The following is a 22,125-nucleotide window of genomic DNA, read 5'->3' as shown; positions in this document are numbered from 1 at the left end:
GGAGAAATATTAAAGAAAATTATTTTTAAAAGGAAAAAATGAAAAGGGTAGAAGTAGAAAGTATGAATAAGCACTTGATCCAGGATATGTGTGTGCATATCTTCTATGATATGAATAATATCAGCCTGAAGAGAGACTGGGAAGAAATGGGCATCCAAGATATTTCACAGAATGGAAAGTTAGAGATTATCAAGACATCCTGAATCTCAGAATTTAGGGCATGAAATAATGTTACTAGGCCTTGTCATCCTTTGAAACTGTGCTACCTCTAGGTTTTTAATTTTTAAATTCCATTCTCTAACTGTAACTACCCTGCAGCCCCTGTCCCTTCCCTCACTTTGTTTAAGGGAATTCTTTGACCCTATTCTTTGACCTCATTGAGACCAGGTCTCTTGATCCTTCCTAGTTTCCCAGTCCCTGAAAGCAGTCCTGGCTTTACTTCAATCCTACTATTGGATTGTGCAGCCAGAAACTTCTTTTGAACTTTTGTTCAAGTATAACCTACAGATAGAAAAAGTACACAGATCGTAAATGTACAGCTTGGTGAATTTTCAGAAACTGAACCCCCTGTGTAAGCAGAATCCAGATGAAGAAGTAAAACATTACTAGCACCCCAGAAGCTCGTCCTGTGCCCCTTCAATACTCAACTGCATGATAATCACTCTCCTAACTTCTACCACATTGATTAGCTTGCCTGCTTTTAACTTTATATACATGGAATTATACACTGTGTGCTTTTGTTGTCTGACTTACTTCCCTCAATATGTTTTCAGATTCATTCATGTTTTTGCATGTAATTGTTCATCCGTTCTCAGTATACACCATTATTTATTCGTTCTACTGTTTACGGGTATTTGTGTAATTTCTAATTTCTGGCTGTGATGAAGAGTGCTGCTGTGAATATTCTTATTCACATCTTGAGACATATGTATACTTACACACACATATTTCTGTTGGGTGTATACTGAGGAGTAGAATTGCTGGGTCATCAGATATGGGTATGTTCAGCTTTAGTAGATACTGCCTCGGGTTTTTCAAAGTGCTTGTAATAATATCTACTTCCAGCAGCAATATATGGGGGTTGAGGTTAACATACCCTCATCAACTTTTGAGTTTTTCTCTCCTTTTCACTTTAGCTGTTCATTCTTGCAGGTATGTAGTGGTATCACATCATGGTTTTAATCTGAGTTTCCCTGAAAACTGATGAAGTTGAGTACCTTGATGTATGTTTTGGCCATTTGGATATCTCTCTTGTGAATTGCCTTTTCATATCTTTTGCCCACTTTTCTATTGAATTGGTTTTTTTAAAAAAACTTACTTATAGAAGTTCTTTATATGTGATGGATATAAGCCCTTTGTAAGATATGTTATTGCAAATATCTTCTTCCATTCTGTGGGTTACTTTTTCACTCTATTATTGGTTTCTTTAGATGAACAGAAGTTCTTAATGTTAATATAGTTCAACTTATTAAGTTTTTCCATTATAGTTAGTTTTTTTGGATGTCTTGTTTAAGAAAATTTTGCAAATTCCAAGGTCATGGTGATGCTATCTTATTTTAAAATCCTTATTGTTCTATCTTTCACTTTTGGATCTGCAGCTCATCTGAAATTTTTGTGTGTGATATTGAGGTATGAGCCAGAACCATTTACTGAAAAGAGTAGTCTGTGATGTCACCTTTGTTTTCAGTCCGGTGATCATATATATGTAGATCTGATTCTTTTGGTCTGTCTGTACTTGTCCCAATATCACGTTCTAATATTCAAATCTTTATAGTAGATCTTTATATCTAGTAGTTTCAAGTCTTCTAGCTTTGTTGTTGTTCTTGATTGCCTTGCTTATTCTTGGTCTTTTGCATTTCTCTGTAAGTTGTAGAATCACTTTATAGTTTACACTTACATAAACACACAAAAATCAGCAGAAATTTGGTAGGATTGTGTAGATTTTACACATCAGTTTAGGAGAATTGATATCTCTATTGTGTAGCTAGTAATTTTAAATTCAGCCTTAGTGGTACTCTCAATACTCTTCTTCCTTCACTTTTTCTTTCACGTAGCCTATAAGCCCTCAACCCTGGCTTAACTTAGCTGGTATGTTTTCTTTAATTATGTCCCCAGGCTCCTTAAGAAAATCAAATAAGATTCTGATCGACTCTCTTGCTTAAGACCTTGGTGCTGCAGTTCTTATTTCTGAATTACTTCCTTTCCCTTTCCCTATAGCAATTATTCCACTCTGGTACAGATCTCAAGTAACAATATCTCCTTGCTAATCCTAGCTCTGTTCTTAGCAGACTTGTCTGTGGACATAGCTGAATAGCAGTTGTACCTGTGGGCCTAAACCTCAAGAGAAATGTTGATACTGAAGATGCAGATTTTGGAGTCATTAGCCTGACATGGTATTGAAGCTATAGGTGTGGATTTTCTTGTTCATATAGGAAATGTGTGAAATAGGAAGAGAAGAGAACTAAGAATATAATCCTGGGGAACAACATCATTTAAAGGGTGGGCTGCAGAGAAACTAGAGAAAATGACTGATAGAAAAGGCCACATAAGTTGGAGGAGTACCAGAAAAGAGAGGTACTGGAAACCAATGGAAGAGAAAGTTTTAAGAAGTAGGGAATGGTCAATAGTGTTAAATGGTGCAGAGAGGGCAAGGGCATGTTAACTGAAAATAGGCCAGTGCATATGGCTAGTATCTTCAGCAAGAGCAGTAGTCAGTAGCTAGTAGTAGGTGGAGAAAGTGGAGATGATGAGTATGGTCTGCTGTCTTAAGAACATTGATGAAAATGGTAAGGCAGAAGGTAGTCCAGCTGAAAGAGAAGGTAGGATTAGAAAATTCTTCTTTAATGTCTGTCATTCAGAATCAACTTAGTCAAAGCTGAATTCCTGATCCTGCTTTGTCTGCTATTCTGCTTTTTTATTCCGATTAGTAATATCACCTTTTGCCTAGTTGCTCAGGCTAGAATCTTCTTTGACTTCTCCTTCTCCCCCTCCTCCCATTTAAAGATTTTGTGTTTCCTTTTTCTCCCCAAAGCTCCCTGGTACATAGTTGCATATTTTTAGTTGTGGGTCCCTCTAGTTGTGACATGTGGGACACTGCCTCAGCATTGCTTGATGAGCGGTGCCATGTATGTGCCCAGGATCCAAACCCGTGAAACCCTGAGCTGCCTCAGCGGAGTGCACGAACTTAACCACTCGGCCACAGGACCGGCCCCCCGCTCTTCCCATTTAAATGGTTACCAGAGACTTGATTTTATCTCAGTAATGTCTTGTCTTTGTTCCTTCTCTTGACCTGCATTACTAGGCTGGACTCTCTTCTCTACCCTCATCCATCTTTTTACTTCCCTATTTATCTGTCTAAACCATGGTTCTCATCATGTGTGTCCACTTCTTAAAAGTCTCAGTTGCCTTCTCACTGCCTACTATATGTAGTACACTAATGCATTAAATAAATGAATACTGATTGTGTCAGGCATTGTACTAGGCATTAGGGATACAGTGGTGAACAAGATAGACATGGGCCCTGCTGTCATCTATCTTAATGGAATATAAGGCTTTTTACAGGTTGGGTCCCAGCCTATCTTTCTAGGATCACCTCCAGTTCCTACTCATGTCCTCTAATCATTTTGGACTACTTCCTTTTCCATGGGCAAAATTCATACTATGAAATCACTGTGTCTGCACATGCTGTTTCAATCCAGAATGCCTTTCTTCTCTCTGCCTGCCATATTTTTCATGGTATACTATTTATAGTCAGGTGGTATTTGTTTTCTTCTAATTAGCCATTGGCTATTAGTTAACTAGTAAAGTATCTATACAGGTTTGAATTTTAAGAAATATTCTGAAGGTAACAATAATCTGCATAACTGTTCCTGGTTCCTCCTGCTTACAAGAAAGAAATTTTGGGGGTGAACTCTCTGTAGAGAGAGATATCTGTCTAGATTGAAATTTAATTCTGTACTGAGCCTCTCTGGTCAATAACAATGCATGGAGTAGAGGTGAAAAGCAGAAATAGGCATGCGAGTGTTTTGGAGAAACCTATTCATGCCTCTCTGACTTATAGAGTATTTGGAATTTTGAATTTATTTATCCATATTATTCCAATTTAGACTGATGATGAAGATGAATCTTTTGTTCTCGAGGATCCTACATTGTTAAACATTGATACTATCGATTCTCACTCCTATGATACTTCATCTGTGGCAAGCTCAGATAGTGGTGACAGGACCAACCTAAAAAGGTAAGTAATCATTTAAATCACACTTGCGTATGGTTGAACTATTTGATCGTTTAAAATGTAAACATCTGTTTATAGTACAATATGGTCTGTTGGAATGGAAGCCTTGCATGGAGAGTACAGGCCCACTTGGGTGGAAATAATATGCTTATTAGATCCTAAAGATTTTAGCATTGTTGAGGGGAGAGGATTAAAAGGTGGGTACTATGACCACTATCTTCTGCACCCCCAGTAGAAAGCCATAATAACGCCAGGGACTTCCGGAAGCAGTAAGCCCCTGGGAGGGAGCACAAATCAAACTCGTCACAGTGTCTGTGGTGGAAACATGGAGCTTGGTTTACCTCACCACCCTCTGTTCCCTGCACACCCCATCCCCTTCCTCCCACTCTCTGAGGTCAGCTCCACCATTCCTTCATTCCCTTGGAATGGGTTCAGAGGAGAGTCACAAAGATGATTAAAGATTTGGGAAAAGGACTTCTAACCCTAAATAATTTCATATTGGCTGCTTTTCACCTTCCAAATTCTTGGAGAGAACATGAAAAGGAAAGAGAAGTGGAGGAAGCATAATGTAAATCTTTATTGAATTCATGTGTAACTTTAATGTTGATAAAGTTGTCGGTGTATTTTTTCTCTCTTCTTAAATTTTGCCTGTATCAGTGCTGTCTTCTTTAGGTTGTCGACTCTTGTGGGATAGGGGCCATTGCTGGATATATTAACCCATTCATCACTGTGTCGTACAAGTAAATAACTTATTTTTTTTTCAGCTTTATTGAGATATAATTTTCATATAACACTGTACATATGAGGTATACAGTGTGATTCTTTGATACACGTACAGATTGCGAAATGATTACCACAATAGGGTTAGTTAACATTTCCATCACCTCACATAATTACCATTTCTTTTTGTGATGAGAACATTTAAGATCTAGTCTCTTAGCAACTGTCAAGTATAGAGTACAGTATTGTTAACTATAGTCACCATGCTGTACATTAGATCACCAGAACTTACTCATCTTATAACTGGAAGTTTGTACCCTTTGACCAATATCTCCCCATTTCTCCCACTCCTCAGCCCCTAGTAACTACTATTCCACTCTCTGTTTCTATGAGTTTGGCTCTTTTAGATTCTACATATAAGTGAGACATACAGTATTTATTTGTCTGTGTGACTTATTTCACTAGCATAACACCCTCAAGGTCCATACATGTTGTTGCAAGTGGCAGGTTTTGCCTCTTTCTCACGGCAAAATAGTATTCCATTGTGAATATGTATACTATATCTTCTTTATCCCTTTATCTGTAGGTGGACACTTAGGTTGTTTCTGTATCTCGGCTACTGTGAAAAATGCGGCGGTGAACATGGAGGTGCAGATATCTCTTTAAGATGCTGATTCCATTTCCTTTAGATATATACCTGGAAGTGGGATTGCTGGATTATACAGTAGTTCTATTTTTAATTTTTTAAGCAACCTCCATACTGTTTTCCTTAGTGGCTGCACCAATTTATATTTCCACCAGCACTGCATAAGGATTCCATTTTCTCTACATCCTCACCAATACTTGTTACCTTGTCTTTTTGACAATAGCATTTTACCAAATGTGAGGTGATATTGTGGTTTTGATTTGCATTTCCCTGATGAATAGTGATGTTGGGTATATTTTGGATATTAACCCCTTATCAGATAAGTGGTTTACAGATATTTTCTCCCGTTCCCTAAGTTGCCTTGTTGTGTATATTGCTTCTTTTGCTGTGCAGAAGCTTTTTAGTTTGATGTAGTCCCATTTATATTTGCTTTTGTTGTTTGTGCTTTTGGTGTCATATCTAAAAAACCATTGCCAAGACCAACGTCAAGGAGCTTTTTCTCTTAGGTTTCCTTCTAGGAGTTTTATGGTGTCAGGTCTTATGTTTAAGTCTTTAATCCGTTAATACACTTAATTTTTGTGTGACTGGTGTAATATAGGGGTACAGTTTCATTCTTTTGCATGTGATTATTCAGTTTTCCTAGCACCATTTATTGCAGAGAGTATTCTTTGCCCACTGAGAATTCTTGGCTCCCTTGTCAAATATTCGTTGACTGTACATGCAAGGGTTTACTTCTGGGCTCTCAATTCCGTTCCATTGGTCTGTGTGTCTGGTTTTGTGCCAGTGCAGTACTGTTCTGTTTACTACAACTTTGTGATATAGTTTGAAATCAGAAGTGTGATGCCTCCAGCTTTGTTATTCCTCAAGATTGCTTTGGCTGATTGGGGTCAGATGTGTTTCTCTATGCTAACAATGAAACATCTGAAAAAATGGTAAAACAATCCATTTATAATAGTATCAAAAACAATAAAATACTTAGGAATAAATTTAACCAAGGAGATAAAAGAACTGTACACTGAAAATTATAAGTCATTGATGAAAGAAATTGAAGAAGACACAAATAAATGGAAAAAATCCCGTATTCATGGGGTAGTATTGTTAAAATGTCCATACTGCCCAAAGCCATCTATAGATGCAATGCAATCCCTAGCAAAATTCCAGTTTTCATACTTCACAGAAATAGAAACAACAATCTAAAACTTGTATGGAACCATGATAACTTAAATGTTTTTGGTGATCTGGTCACCACCTGCTTAATAGATAAGGCGTTTTCTTCTTGGCCACATAATAATGTCAGAACTCTTTTGCATGGCATCAGTCTGGGCCCTGCTTGCCATTTGACCCATTCTCTAAACACTCCCGCCCCCACCCTCCTGGTTCCTGCCTTCCGTGTACTCACATTACCCCCACACACTGCACACCTGCACATCTTTGTATTTCTGCTTGTTCTTTTTTGTTGCCTGACAGATTCATAGTTATCCATCCAGGCCAGATTGGACGTCTTCTCTTTTCTGTAGCTGTCCTTGATATCCCCCTAATAAACAGGATTAAAGTCTTCTTTATTTCATTTCTATAGTGCTTTATTCATTTTTCTTGTCTAACATTTATCCTTTAATTTAACAGTGAATTACCTATGAGTCGCTCTAGCTAGCCTTGAGTGTCTTATTTTTGTATCCCCAGAACATGCTTTTAGTCATAGAGAGTAGGTAATCATGTTGGGTAAAAGTTTAAAAACTACTTTTTGTACAATGATGAGTTGGATAAGTGAAAGGAGCTGATAGTAGGAGCAGCTGAGAGTGAGTAGTTGGTTGATGAATGAGAGGGTGGTAATAGACAGGAGGACGGCAAGTACGGTGGATAAGGGTGGAAGGCAGATGGAGGTAACGCAGACATGTAGGGCAGGACGAGTGCTCTGTAGGCGACCTGGTGAGTGGTTGAACCTCTGCTGTGTTACTTAAGATGGGTGAGGAACAGTTTGGATCAGTGAAAAAGGAATGCTTGTACATTCTCTGAGGTTCATTTTCCTGCTTGTGCTTCTCTGAGGTTCAAGGTGGGTTTAGCACAGCATCTTAAATGTGGGACTGATAGCCTTTATTCCTCTTTGCAAAGCAGAACAAAGTACATAGAGTGTTGTCTTCGACTTTTCTTACTTTTTATGTTTTTATTCTTTCAGAGACCCTACCTTTTCCATTGTTTCTCTGTTCTTAAATGTTTTCGTTTTTTTTAGGAAGAAGAAATTACCTGATACTTTTTCACTCCATGGCTCAGTTATGCGACATTCGCTTTTGAAGGGAATTTCTGCCCAGATAGTGTCTGCAGCTGTAAGTATTTTGTTCTCTTCCCCCAGCTTTATAACCTGCAATGGCATAATGAAGTAGGAATGAGCATAAAACAAAGCCCCGCACTTCTCTTGGCCTGAGGCTTAAGAAAAATAGAATCTGGCTTTCATGGTTTTTGTGTGATTATTTTTGACTCATAAGACGTGGCTACACATCTTGACATAGAAAGTGCAGCCATGAAATAAAGGTCTGCTCAGAGTCTCAGGTGTGCCTAAATGAAATATGGCAGCAAGCCTAAAAGAAACACTATCTGCCTTTTTTAAAAATTCCTTTTCAGTTTAGTTGCCATCTTGTGTGTTTGGTTGAGGTAGAGTGCTTGTGTTTTTAGCTTTTCATATGGAGAAATGATTGAGCAGAATTTTTACAACTCAGTGATTTTTTAAAATAATTTACACAAGTCTTTTCATGTACCTTATTTTCATTTTACTCTTACAACTTTGAAAGTAGGGAAAGCCATATCCTGTTTTACAAATGAGAAGACAGACACAGAGAGGTGATATTAACTTGTCTTACATCATTGGGTTAGAAGATAGAGCAATTACTCAAAATTGGGGTTTCTGGCTTGAAGTCCAGTGCTGCTTTGTTGTGAAATGGAGGTGGTATTGGCGAATGTGGCCAGTGTATAATGGCTGGAACAGAATATCTGTATTCTTTTTTGAAAATCACTTAGGGCACTGGGTTAATGCAAAAATATTCAATAGTCTGTGAAGGCAACAGATGCTGATTCTGGTATGTTTGATCAAACTTTCCCTTTGACCTCAAAGCCTGTAGTTTTATGTAGTCTTTCAATTTTAATTTTCTGAATTCAATAGATAGATCCTGTGTATAATAATATGATGATGATGATGACAGGTTCATACCCCGGGAACTTTGATGTGTTTTTATGTTCTTTTCATGGAGTTTAATTGGTATTTTGCATATTCAATTTGGATAAGAAATAAAAGTTTTGATTTTTCAGGAGGGGAAGAGATTGATACAGAAGTGGCATCATGACACCATAACCGCATTGCAGTTTTCAGGCTTATCAGAGAAAGCTCTTATTGCAGATACCAAAAAAAAAAAAAAAAAGAAAAAGAAAAGAAAAGAAAAGCGAAAGTGTTCTCTCTGGGCACTTGGTATAGCCTGACCCAGCTCATATATCATGAAGTCAATTTAAATAGAGAGATAGTCAAGCAATGGAGGAAACCTGGGCAATTGTCCTTCCTCTTTAGGTGGAGAGTAACTCATATTTGCTAGAATGGGAACCACCTGTTGAGGATTATATTTCCATGACGTTTTCTGAATTTAATCCTTATGTAGGTGATGAAATTCATTCCTTTCAAAATCAAGATGAACCAGAACAGTCATTTGACCCACCTGTGCAGTTTTAAAAATATTTTGAATAATGGAGACTGAGCTAAAACTCAGACATTGAACAATGATTAGATAAATCTGTTATTTAAAAGGGTTTTCTCCTCCCTCTTGAAGGGGAGGGAAAAATTCTAATAAATCCCAGAGTGTTTGCATTTTATTCTTATTTCATTGCCATGGCTGAACTCCTTTGGTATGTTAAAATGAAAACTGCTTTTCCTGTGACAGTCTTCATACTGTGCCTTCCTAATTTTGGAATTACCAGCTCAATTTAAATTGTATGCTTCTCTGTGATGGTTGGTTTATTAACATGTAAAGCTAGTTGTACTTTCGGGTATCTCTCCTGAATAGTTGTTCAATAACGCCTTCAGCCATGTGGATAGTGATGTTATTAGGGCTGCCTAGGGCCTTGATCATCACGGCTTCGTAGTCCACGCATGGAGAACACTTAGGGGAGATGAAACTTTTGGAGTTGTGAACTTCATTGTTTAATTTTGGAATCCTCCTCAAAATGATATGACATGACTATATTTAAAATTAGTGAAAATTAATTTTTTAAGGATATTTATCATTTTTATGATCATGTAAGATAATAGATACCTTGGCACAGTGTTTTGTAGAATGTTTCCGGTGTGTAATGATCTCCTGGAGAGCTTATTAAAATGCAGCTTCCTGGGCACTACCCCAGACCCACTGAATTGGAATTGCCAGCAGGGTAGCATGGGGATCTGCATTTTAACAGGTATCCTGATGATGCTAATGCACCCTGGCTTTTGAGAATGACTGTCCTCAATGTCTCAACACCAGTACTAAAATTCTGTAATCTCTCAAGTGCTTCCCACATCTATGGTGTTTTAGCTTTTAATGTTAGCTGACTTCTGATTTCATTATTCGGGTTCCGTTTTGAATATAGTTTATGTTTTTCATCTGCCGTCTCATTCTTTTTCCGTGTCCGCGACACAAATCATTTATCAGATACTTATTGCATGCTTCTTAATCGCCCAGCATTATGTGAGGCATGCCTTACACACACACACATCTGCATACATTTGGGTATATCCTGCTCTCCAGAACATTGTACAGAGCAGCCTTGGTCATTGTTCTTCCATATTCCCACACACTGGAGTAAGTTTCTTAAGTTAGTTCCCGGCAAGCTCTATAAAGTTGGGTAAAATAGATTCTGCCTTCTGAGAGATGGTGATAATGAATTGACCACATTGACAGGGACAGACATAGAGAAGAAAAGTAGAAGTCATGTAAAGAACCTGACCTGGGAACTGGACACCCTGAGTTTGAGACATAGTTCTTCCACTCTCTGAATAATTGTGGGCAAGTCAGTTAAGCTCCTTGAAACGTCTGTTTTCTTAACCTGGAAAATCTGAATACTGCTACCTATTTTATCTATCTCTTCCAGTTTGAGAATCAAACAGTGTAATATATATGTATGTGAAAGCTCTTTGCTGCTGCAGTGCTAATCATTATTATTGTTTAAAGCTATAGAAGCATCAAATAGATTCCCTTACATTTATGTGCTACTTTACATTTAATTTGATCCTCACGAGAACTCATTGAGGTAGATGGGGCAGTATTCGCTATAAGTTGGACAGATGAGACTAATACTCAGAAGGGTTAGGTGACTTTCCCAAGGTCATGTGGTTACTGGTAAGGAGCTGGGACTAGTACTTAAGTTTTGATTTTCTTATGCTTGAGAACTGACTGAATATATGCTGCTCAGGTTTTATTTAGGGGTTTTTGGATAATCTGCTGAGTAGGAAGAATATCTTTAGCATATGTTTCCCTTTTCTAAAATCTTTATGGACTCCTACCATTTTGACCCATAAGTACCCATAGTTTATTCACATTATTGAAAATGGAACCTCTTTCCTCTCTCTTTTCTTTACATTTTCATTTATAATCAGTACCCTTCCTGAAGCATCTGTTACAGTTAGTAAAATAAAATGACCCACTCTCGTGCTTTTTATATTTTGTTGATTTATACAACTTTTGTAGTTTCTCTTAGGTAGGGGCAAAAATGAAGGGTCTACCTCTTGTCTGAATTGATTTGGATCAAAGTATGTGTAAAGAGAGCGCCTTATACCATTTTCTGTTTTAAAAAATATCTTTTCAAGGACTTTTTTTATTTTTAATTTCATTCAGGACAAAGTAGATGCTGGCTTGCCTACAGCAATTGTAAGTATACTTTAAATAATCCTTTAAAGGTAAGCTTTCTGTTTGATTGGGTTTTCTTGGATTCGTTCTTCTAATGTTCAAAGTTATTACATAAATTATTGTGATGATAAATTCATAAGTCATTTACTGCCAGTAGTCAAGTTTAAAATTTACCCGTGTTGAGTGTTCTCTTTCTAATATATTGTTACTCTTCAGGCATTTGTTTGCGGAGCATCTAATGGAATAATGATTAGCTTTTTCCAGGTTTATTTGTATGTGATACTACCCTGCCCAAGTGAATTTGCTCCTGTGATTCGGCTTGCCTTTGGTTATAGGAGTGGAAGACAGTATTTGGTAGATTCACTTTGGGGTAAATAGTACTTTGAACAGCTCTGGACTCCATCGCCAAGCCTGCCAAATAGGAAATGTGGGGAGTGATTATAGAGAACTGGGGGATATTGAACTGCCCTCTTTTCTCGACTACTTCCAGCTGCCTCTTGCTTTCTTATTAGTCAATTGGTGAGGAAATGGGCTGAATTTTGAACATTTCTGGTGCCTTTTGGCTCCTCTGAACAAACTGGAGAAGAGCTTTCTTGTCCCTTCCCCACCCGCACAGGAGGCTCTTGCTGGATAGTGTAAGTGCCTCTTACTTGGTCTGGACCCCTGATTTTTTTTAAAAAATTGCTTTAGAGGAAGCTAAGTGGCATGCTTTTGCCTCTAATGTTGAACATATGATATTTTGATATTGTTACCCTTAGAGTAAATTTAGAGAGATTCCCAGGAATAAAATGTCCTGAGTTTCATTTCCCGTTTTACCTCCTAGATGAAATTCTCCTTATTTATAATAGTTGGTATGTCATCTGGTGCCTAGAGGAAGGAAGACCAACAAATTCAGCTCTGATTATTTCAAGATTCTTGATGTAATATCTTAAAATGTAATCTTCCCTTTTTTTTTCCTCAGGCAGTGTCCAGTCTGATAGCAGTGGGTACATCTCATGGATTGGCTTTAATATTTGGTAAATTTTCTAAGTACTTTCCTTATTTTAAACATTAAGTATCCTTTGGGTTTTATAATGTCTTTTACTCATAGTGTATATGGTGAACTTTTATTTTCTTGAAAAAAAACCCAGAAAAACTTGAAAAGTAGTGTCATTTTTATAGTTAAAAATTACTTGACCCAGCTTCATTTTGTTGCTCATTGCAAGTTTATTTTCTTCTTTCTGAATTTGTAAGCCATGACAGCATATCTTTTGACTTTCTGCAGAGCTAGACAAAAAGAATACAAAGTTGAAAGGGACCTTTGGTTGTCAATTTGTCTGCCTCCAATTTGTGGTGGTGGTGATTTTTTATTCTAAATCATATCCGAGTAGTAGGTATTCTAAAAGGTCTTCAGGCAAAGAGATTCCCAGGCTTTCTCAGTCGTTTTTAGTAACTCTCATTGACAAGAAGTTCTTTTCATTTACATTGCAAATCCCTCTAAACTGAAAAATTTTTAGCCCATAATCACACTCTTTGGTTGATTGAGAGGAGAACTTAACTAGTTTCATTTGTATAGTAGACAATCATCTGAAGTATTTTCTCATTTTTTTTCCTCTCTGAGACTAAGGAACCCTAGTTTCAATAATCTTTCTTTGCTTTAGAATTCAATACTATAAGCAGAACATTTTGGTCTGTTTTTTAATTTAAAAACTATCAGGTAATATTTTTCTGTCATTTTTAGTGTTCTCTTCTGGATCTTAAGTCTTTTGCATCTCTCTTAAATGGAATTCCTGATGATGCTGGATTTTAGTAAGGAATCTACAGAATATTGTATAAGGTTTACCTGGGAATACTTTAGTAGCAGAACCACAATTTGATCTCTGTGAGCCTTGCATCTTTATTTACCGTATGAGTGAACAACTAGTTATTTTCCCTTGTTTTGGAACAATTGACTTCCTATTTATACATTTTCCATTATGCCAAAGGCCTTATTTGTCATGTGGTTTTTAACACCTAGTCTTTTCAAAGATGATTGATTTAAATAATAGAGTTTTACTGTTTAGGGATGGGAAGAATGAAAACAAAGATATAATTCTCTTGAGAAAACTTAGACTTGATTATTTAAACCATAATTTTTTTCTTATTCCATAATTGACATATTTTCATAGTAGAAGGTTGAAGATATAAAATACTAAATTCTATCATCTAGGCATAATCCCTAACATTTTTGTGTGGCCTTCTAATCTTTTTTCTGTACGTGTGTGTGTGTGTGTGTGTGTGTGTGTATATGTATATGTACACACCCCAGAATGGGTCATGTTAATTTGTAACCTTCTTTTTCATTATAATGAACATCTTTCCATGTAATTATATATTCATCTGTAACATTATTTTTAACAGTTACATAGTATTCTTTTAAATGGAGTCACCATAATTTGCTTAACCATTTCCTACCATAAGATGTTTAGGTTGTTTCTAAACAGTATAGTAATGAACATCTTTGGAACTACATTTTTGTGCACATGATTACTTCCTTAGGACAAATTCCTAAAAGTGGAATTGCTTAGGTCAGGGTATGAACATTTTAAACACTTTTGATATATGTTGCCTAATTGCCTTGTAGAAAGTTTGACCAGCTTGCTCTCCTATCAGATGTAAATGCTTGTTCTGCTATAGGGGCATGATTTGTATTAGATGGATAGAATTTGGGGAAAGGATCTTAAAAGTTCTTTTAGTTCAATTCCCTTACTTTACATAAAGGGATTGAGAACAAGAGAGGTTAAATGACATACACAGAGCCAAGATCAGAAGCAAGGAATACTGAATCATAGATCAGTGCAATTCTGCCACTCCAAGCAATTCACTTGTCCTGAGAGAACAGGAGGCAAATTCCAAAATATGTGAAGTAAAAAATAGAAGAACTAAGATGAATGAGGAGAGAATAAAATGCATATGTTTATCTGTCAGCAGAATGCATGTTGATTTTTTGTTCCCACTACCAGTATTCACTTTTCCTCAACTCTGTTGGCTTTAATGTCCCTTCCTTACCACAAGGATATAAGAATGTGTGCCTGCTTATAATCAAACCCATGTAGAGCTTACTGCAACAAATTAACACATATACTTTTAAAATAAAAACTAACAGAGAAGAAGAGTACATTGTCTTTTGCTACTCTCTCTCTAATTTCCTTGTGCCTGCTTCCTAATTTTTTTAGACCCCAGCAGATTTCTTATTGATAGGATGAAATAGTAATCTTTCATTATGGTCTCATGGAAAAGAAAGTCTGTCAGAATGAACATTTTGAGAAAGAATCATAATATTCTGGTTATGCCTCAGGCTTTCAATCATGCAGTTAATATATTTTACTCATAATTTTTGTGGGAATCAGATATTTGGGCAGCGAGTTTTAACAAATGCATTAAAATGTGCTTGAAAGCCAGGAACAAATGGCAGAGTAATAATGCTATGAAGTGTCTAGATTAGCGGTCTGGGTTAAATCTGATCTTTTTAAAACATCTTTGTTGATCGCATGAAAAAGTGCAGCAGCAAGAACTGTAATTTTTTAAGAACTACTAGATTCTCTTAGGAATAGAGGCGTGAGTTATTAAAATAGTCATCATTATAAGCTTCTTAAAGATGATGTATGCTGCCTATTCTTAAGGAATTATAGGTTTATGGTATTTATTATATATCTTGGTTCTTACCTATATACACGATCTCAAAAATTCAAGTCTTAATAAACGTGTCTCCTTATCCTTAAGGCCCTTAGTTTTCCATTTTTTTGGTTGTTAGTGTACTTTAGGAGATTATCTTTTTGTAATTGTTTTTGTTTCTATCAAACTTAATAGACTTGTGTTTTCTTACTGTGCTATAATTTGAATGTTATACATTTTCTCTTCTTGCATAACCAATACTTGAATATAATCATAGATGCTAGAGATGTCCGTTAATCACATTTGATATCATTCCCACAGATAACTAAAGTTTGTCACTTATACTCTTGAAATTTTACCTGTCTTTTCTCTGAACTTTTGAACTGATTTCTTGCTTTTCTCTTTCTTTTGATCTTTTCTGCATGGATTCAAAGGAAAAGGTATAGTAATTTTGGTTTGCATGAGTGACTCTTTTTCTTTTGACCTTTTTAATGTTGGAAGAGAATGCTGTCAATTACAGTTGATGCCCTCTTAGGAAATGCTTATTGGAAAAAAACCCAGCTAATTTAAATTGATTAAAGCAGGGAATTGTTAAAAATTACATATATATATATATATACATACACACATACATACCTTCAATGTTTTATTTTAACTGAAAATATATAAATATTCTTTTTCCTCTTAATCTTTTGATATAGTCCAAAGCCATTTCTTTGACTTTGTGTTTGCCACTTGGAGGTCTACAGCATCTTTTTTGGCATAAACTGCATCAATAATGGATCATGTAAAATTTGCACTTTTAAATTAAAATAAAAGGTAAAAGCTTAGGCACCTGTGAATCGATTGAGGAGTGCAGAATTGTAGATTTTCACAAAACTTATCTTCAAACTTCTACAGTTATCTTGTCTGCAACTTATTTCATGACAGTTTTTTAAAGCAACTCATCTTTACCAGATTTTTCTCAGCATTCATTTAGTTTCATAGAAACAACAGCTGTTTCTTTTTCACTCTATTTCATCAGTTCATGTATTGTTTAATTTTTAGGTACAGTAACATTACAGTGGCGTGAACAGGTTTGGAAGTGAACACAACGGACTCTTCTTAAGCATCAACATTCTAGAGAATAGCCGGTTAGCCATGGGGAGTCAGTGTGTCCTGGGCTTCAGTCACTCAGCTTTGCAGAGGGAATGCGAGCTTTAGTTCTCTGTGTTTGTTAGGTGGAGGTCAGGTGAAGTGCCTCTGCAGTTGTCTGATCATTGACGAAAAGTGTTTCCTAATATCTCTTTTCTTCTTCTCTTTTGGTCTTAGAGGATATTTTAATATGCTCAAGGGGTAAGAAAAGATTAGTAGTGAAGAATGTTGAATTCTGGCAATGAAAGTAGAGCTCCAGACCACAAATTTGATTCCTTCTGGGATCTAAGTGTTTCCTTCTTTGATGGTCTTTGGGCACTAAACTAGATAAAACAAATTAGTTAAACAAATTAGGGTGAGGAAATAGAGGATCGGGTTAATGTTGGTATTTGGAAAGAGGAGAAATTCTTGAAGTACGTTCAAATTTAGATTTTATAGCTATTACAGACTTTATATGTTATTTGTGGCTTTTCTTTGCTGTTCTGCACATTACTCTTAAACCCAGAATATGCTGAGGAGATCTACCCTAAGCAAAGTGTACTTTGAAAGACATACTAGTAAAAGAAATAGGTGTAATTCGTCACAGTGTCAAATAGGTGTGCTTTTGTGCTGTCTGGGCTTCAGGTTCTCTTAATTAATTGTTAAGCTATTTCTTGTTGTTAATAATAATTCCTTACATTTGTACCATTTGGTAATTCTTAAAATTGTCATAGGCATTTTCTTATTTAAGCTCTATGCCAACTCTGTGAAGTTTATAGGAAAAATGAGAGACTCATTTCATATGTCTTGCCCAGAGTCATTTGCTTCATAAGGACCCTCTCCAATTCTTTTTAAAAAACTAAGTTGACAATGATAATAGATATGATTTTGTGTGACTTTGTAAATGAAATTAGGTGTGCCACTAATTTAATCTCTTTTCCCCAACAATAGACAAAGGAGACTTCAGAGAGAAGGGGGAAAATAGAATTTCTCCTTTTAAATTAGTAAGATCAAGAGCCCCCTGGAGGAAGAGAAGGTGCAAAGCTCTGATTGTCACCTTTCTTGCTTCTCTCTAGGTCCTTTTATCCTTTCCTTATAACTATAGAATTTAAGTGTTTGGAAGAGGTTTTATTTTTATTTTCACCAAGTACCTCTCCCCAGAATCATCCAGAACGTCTGGACTACAGAATGTTTAGTTACTCTAGCAAAGAAACCTGTCCAGTAAGACTCTGCTTTCTTCTTTCCACAGAAATCTATCTTTTATGATTAGTCTAAATTGTGTAATAGCAAGTTTGTTAACATGATACCATAAAGATAGATGTTTAAGACAGCAATAAAAATTGGTAAATATCTTTTGGAGTTAAAATAGATTATATTTTATACACTGTGCATCACCTCATGGCCATGCTACCTTATAAAGGGACATTATAAAGAGAATGAATACATTGTAAAGATCAAAAAAGTTGAGAATGTTTTCATTAAGAGAGTCCTATGGGATGTAAATTTGATACATCTTTCAGGAGCGACCAAGGTTGATAATTTAGGTCCCTGTCTTAGCTACTTTTTTGTTCTGAGGAAGATTAGCCTTGAGCTAACATCTGCTGCCAATCCTCTTTTTGCTGAGGAAGATTGGCCCTGAGCTAACAGCTGTGCCCATCTTCCTCTATTTTATATGTGGGATGCCTGCCACAGCATGGCTTGACAAACAGTGGGTAGGTCCATGCTGGGGATCCAAACAAGCGAACCCCAGGCCACCAAAGTGGAGCTCGCAAACTTAACCACGATGCTACTGGGCCAGCCCCTCTTAGCTACTTTTTAGTACATGGATCCCACAGTTAGGAAAGCAGTCATATTTGGGGTTTTAATCTAGAGGTTAGATGTGTCTTTTTCCTTCCGTCTTCTCCATTTCCTCTTTCTTAATGGTACCATTATTCTCTTTTATCATACTCCTTAATTCTCCTATTCTTACTTTCCCTGAGTTATAGCAATACTTAAATAGTCTAATTTAAAGTTTGAACTTTGTTGAATCAGAAAGCAGTCATGAGTGTCTTTAAGTGTTGGTGGATCAGAACTGTGTAAAGTTTAGATCTCAAAGCAGGGATTACAAAGGATCCCAGCAGGACGTTGTACAGACTCTGCTCTGTGCCCGGAAGGCAGGCAGCCAGACTCAGGGGGCTTCTTTGTGAGGCTTGTAGGGATTTCTGTCTTTGTCCTCTTACTTTCTTTCCATCCTTTCCCTACATGCATGACCCAAAGTATTGGTATATATAGAACACTGTTACCCAACATTGTATCTTGACAGTTTGCAAAATAAGATATATGGATAATCCACTAACTGTATAAGGTGGCCGTGACAAAATAAGGACCCCAGAAAATGCTGATTTAGACAGGCAGTTTCAGTAAAGCAGAATAAAATGGGATGTCGTATTTAGAGTCAGGAAAATAGAATAAAGGAAATTTTAATAATTTGGGTTAAACTGGGGGAGGGAGGGAAAAGTATGTAAGTAAGAAAAAATCTCTAGTTGTATAATTCTAGATGTGAATAAAGATAATGAGTTTTAAAATATATCAGACCTTTGTATATTTATGCATTTTGTTCCTTCTCAAAAGTTCACCTTGGAAGGCTAAACTCTAAAATGATTTCAGAAAACATTGAGTATTTTTTGTGTGCCAGAAACAGTACAGCCATTAATTGTGTCAGAACTCCTTGTGGAATTGGGATTGCTATTTGAGCCAGCTTATGAACATAGAAAAATATTTGTGCAGTATTCACTTTGGATGGGCAAATGAACTTACCTAATATTGTTCCCTAGACCTGAGAATTAATGTCTTTAGGCTCTTTTTGATAACTAGATTTATCCTTCTAGAAGGAAGATTTGCAAATGTGGAAGCTATTCAGATGATTGTCGGATGGCTTATGAGTGCAAGGCACGAGGCTAGGTATTCTGGGAGTGTTAATTCACTCATAATCTCAGCCCTTAGAGAGGTCATAGTCTAATAGTGGATGTAAGACATACCAACTTCCAAAAAGTAGCATGTAGATAGTTAAGGGAAGCATAAATGGTTGCTGGGGGAATTCAGAGGATTCCAGGTTGTACAAGTATGGTGGGTTTTTTCTTTCTCTAAACAGTTAAATTTTATAAGCATGCCTTTGTATATTTAAATTTTTTATATCACTGTTTTCAGGTGGGTATAGTAACGCACTCTAGACAAATAAGCATTGCCTAGGAGAAGCTCTAGAGGAATTTCTTTTAATTATTAGAGATAGTAAAATTTAATAAATATTTGAGTGCCTCCTGGAGAAATCAGAGGTGATTAAGGCAAGATCTTTGCCCTTAAAGAACTTAATCTAGCAGAGATTTGAATTATTTGCTTTTTGCATATCAGATGTTGATGCTTGAAAATAATTTTCTTAAGTGGTTTAAACTGTTTACTCTATAATTTTATTTGCACTGTTAATTTGCCTAGTAGACCTTTTCTCCATGGATAATATATAAATGTAAATTTTAGCCAAATTCTAAATTAATAAATTTTGATTTTTGAAGTTTTAAAGCTACTTTAAAAGATGGTATTCCCTGTAACCTTGCATCCTGAAAAAAGCAAGAACTACAATTCTAGGATGAGACAGATGAAAGGCAGTTGGTTTGTTCAAGGAGATACAGATTTCTTATGGATTTTTTTACTTATCATTAGTAAGGTTTATATTGTGCTTCCTTGTAGATGTTGTTTTCCCGCATTCTTAGTGTTATAATTCAATGCCAAATATCTAGTAGGTGCTCAATAAATATATTTTTAAATGGATGTGACTTCATTTCATTCTTTTGATTCTTGCTTCTTCCCACGTCTTTGAAAACAAGCCTATTCTACATATATGTAATTTATTCACTGCTTCCATTTCTTTCACTTGATTTTACAAATTGCTCTCTTTAGATCAGAATCAAGCTTTGCGACTCTGTCTGGGTAGCACTAGTGTTGGAGGTCAGTATGGAGCCATCTCTGCACTCAGTATCAACAATGACTGCTCAAGGCTTCTCTGTGGCTTTGCTAAAGGACAGGTAAATATGAACTTTAGTTTATGCATTAGACAATGCTAAAATCAATTTTTTAAAAACTAATATCTTTAGATCAATATCTCAAAGACCAAAATGTGTGTTATAAAATGTCATGTCTGTGGAGCTAACCTGAGGTTGCTTAGTCTGACTTTTGTCTTGTGCACATTTTTGAATAATTGTTATTGACTGAGCCAGAGCCAGATTTTTAATATCTTAATTTATGTGTCTATATAATTAAATAGCTTTTGTAAACCAACCAGGCTGTTAGACAAAATTTACTTCCTTATAGTATTGTAGATAATTGTTGCCATTTTTTAAATACGCTATATTCTTCTTTCTGTATTCTTATTCCTGTGTTCTGGATAACTGTTTTGGTATTTTTTTCTTTCCACTTCTGAAACTGGCAGTAAATTATGGTTTTTCTCATCTTCTGACTTCTACATGACTAATTTGGCAGTGAGCCTTTCCTATAATTTTTATCAGTGCTAGAGAAATTGACTCATTAAAGAAATTTCTTTTACCTCTCAGTATAAGGACAACATTCAAAATCTAAAGGGAAAAGTAGGTGGGACAGGATGAAGGGTGGGTGAAGATGGAATCAAGGCCCCGTGCTTTAATGGATCTGCAACCTTTAGTTATGTTTTAACTTTACAGTTCTTTGCCTGCAATGTTTATAGAGCACGAATAGATTATTTTAGCCAGAAGGCAGGATACTTAAGTCCAAAAAAGAGCAATAAATTTGTTTTTAAAGCATTTGGTTGTCTTATAGATTACTATGTGGGATTTGGCCAGTGGAAAACTTCTCAGATCAATAACAGATGCTCATCCTCCAGGAACAGCAATATTGCATATTAAGGTAGTATTTTCAGTTTTTTCCTAATAATTTTTATTATTTTGCCTTTGTGTCCATTTTTAAGTAAATTTCTTTGTAAACAGAATCGTTGACGATGAACTTCCTTTTATTTGATTAGCCCAGCAAGATGTTTTCTCAAGTTAAAACCAGAGATGGGCTAGCATGGTAACATTCCACTGCAAGTTGTGTTGAAGTCTAATAGAGCAGCAGAGTAAATCGACGTGATCCTCGATGAGAGGTTGGCAGCAAAGACAGGCAGTACCCTGCTGAAAACTCACGTGGAGATTTTAAAGGTCTTTTTACCTTTTGTTTAGTCCGCCAAGATTTCATTGCTGAGGTGGTGTGCTCTGTCACACTTTGTTGGGAGTTACCTGAGGCTAAAGGCAACAATTGTGAAAGAACCGAGGTTTGGATTATGTTTAGAAATGAATCTGTTGGTTTATTTTCTTTCAGGCCTCTAAAGGAGAGGCATTAAGATTTGTGTCTTGGCTTTCTCCTTACAGGCCTGAAAAAAAATAAACCGACTTAGGTAACAGATTTCATTTATAAATACAATGTGAACTTTGGTTTTTGTATGCTGTCAAGCCCATGTTCAGAAGCATAAAAGGTAAAGGACTATAACTAGGGAAGTCTAAAATCAGATCTGCTCGATTTTAATCATGTACACATTTGGTTGCTTAGCTGTGCAGACCTCTCTTATCCATGCATATGCTTTTTAAAGTCTGCAAGCATCTGGAGTTTATGTGTCTGCATCTAGGTTAGTTACATAAAAGTCTTTTGTGACAAAGCAGCAGTGAAGCATTTGGTAACAATGAAAACAACCAAGACAAGTAAAAGTAGAGAGAATTTCTCCTCTTTCTGAACATCATGGTGGTTTATCTTGACCTCTTCCTATGGCGTCTGTCAACTTCTAATATGTCGTAGTCATTTGTGTTTATGTCTTATCTCCTTTAATAGATTAAGATCTTTGAAACCAGAATCTGTTCTTTCTTTATGTTTGTTTGTTACTCATAGTA

General features: G+C 36.2%; 1 protein-coding gene across 2 annotated transcripts in view; it reads left to right on the top strand.

Moving 5' to 3' along the window:
* Positions 1–22,125, top strand: part of VPS8 (VPS8 subunit of CORVET complex) — a 233,285-nt gene that overhangs the window by 12,074 nt on the left and 199,086 nt on the right. The window contains exons 4-10 of one of the 2 annotated variants that reach the window (XM_046658304.1): positions 4,107–4,237; positions 7,828–7,921; positions 11,447–11,479; positions 12,420–12,474; positions 15,526–15,531; positions 20,135–20,259; positions 21,026–21,112. In XM_046658304.1, coding sequence (XP_046514260.1) covers positions 4,107–4,237; positions 7,828–7,921; positions 11,447–11,479; positions 12,420–12,474; positions 15,526–15,531; positions 20,135–20,259; positions 21,026–21,112 — 531 coding nt within the window. The remainder of the gene's footprint in view (positions 1–4,106; positions 4,238–7,827; positions 7,922–11,446; positions 11,480–12,419; positions 12,475–15,525; positions 15,532–20,134; positions 20,260–21,025; positions 21,113–22,125) is intronic. The other variant, XM_046658305.1, reaches the window with a different exon arrangement.

Source organism: Equus quagga, chromosome 4 (assembly GCF_021613505.1).
Source record: "Equus quagga isolate Etosha38 chromosome 4, UCLA_HA_Equagga_1.0, whole genome shotgun sequence".
Classification (NCBI taxonomy): domain Eukaryota; kingdom Metazoa; phylum Chordata; class Mammalia; order Perissodactyla; family Equidae; genus Equus; species Equus quagga.
The sequence above is the reverse complement of the archived record's forward strand: the minus strand, read 5'-3'. Positions and strand labels throughout refer to the sequence as shown.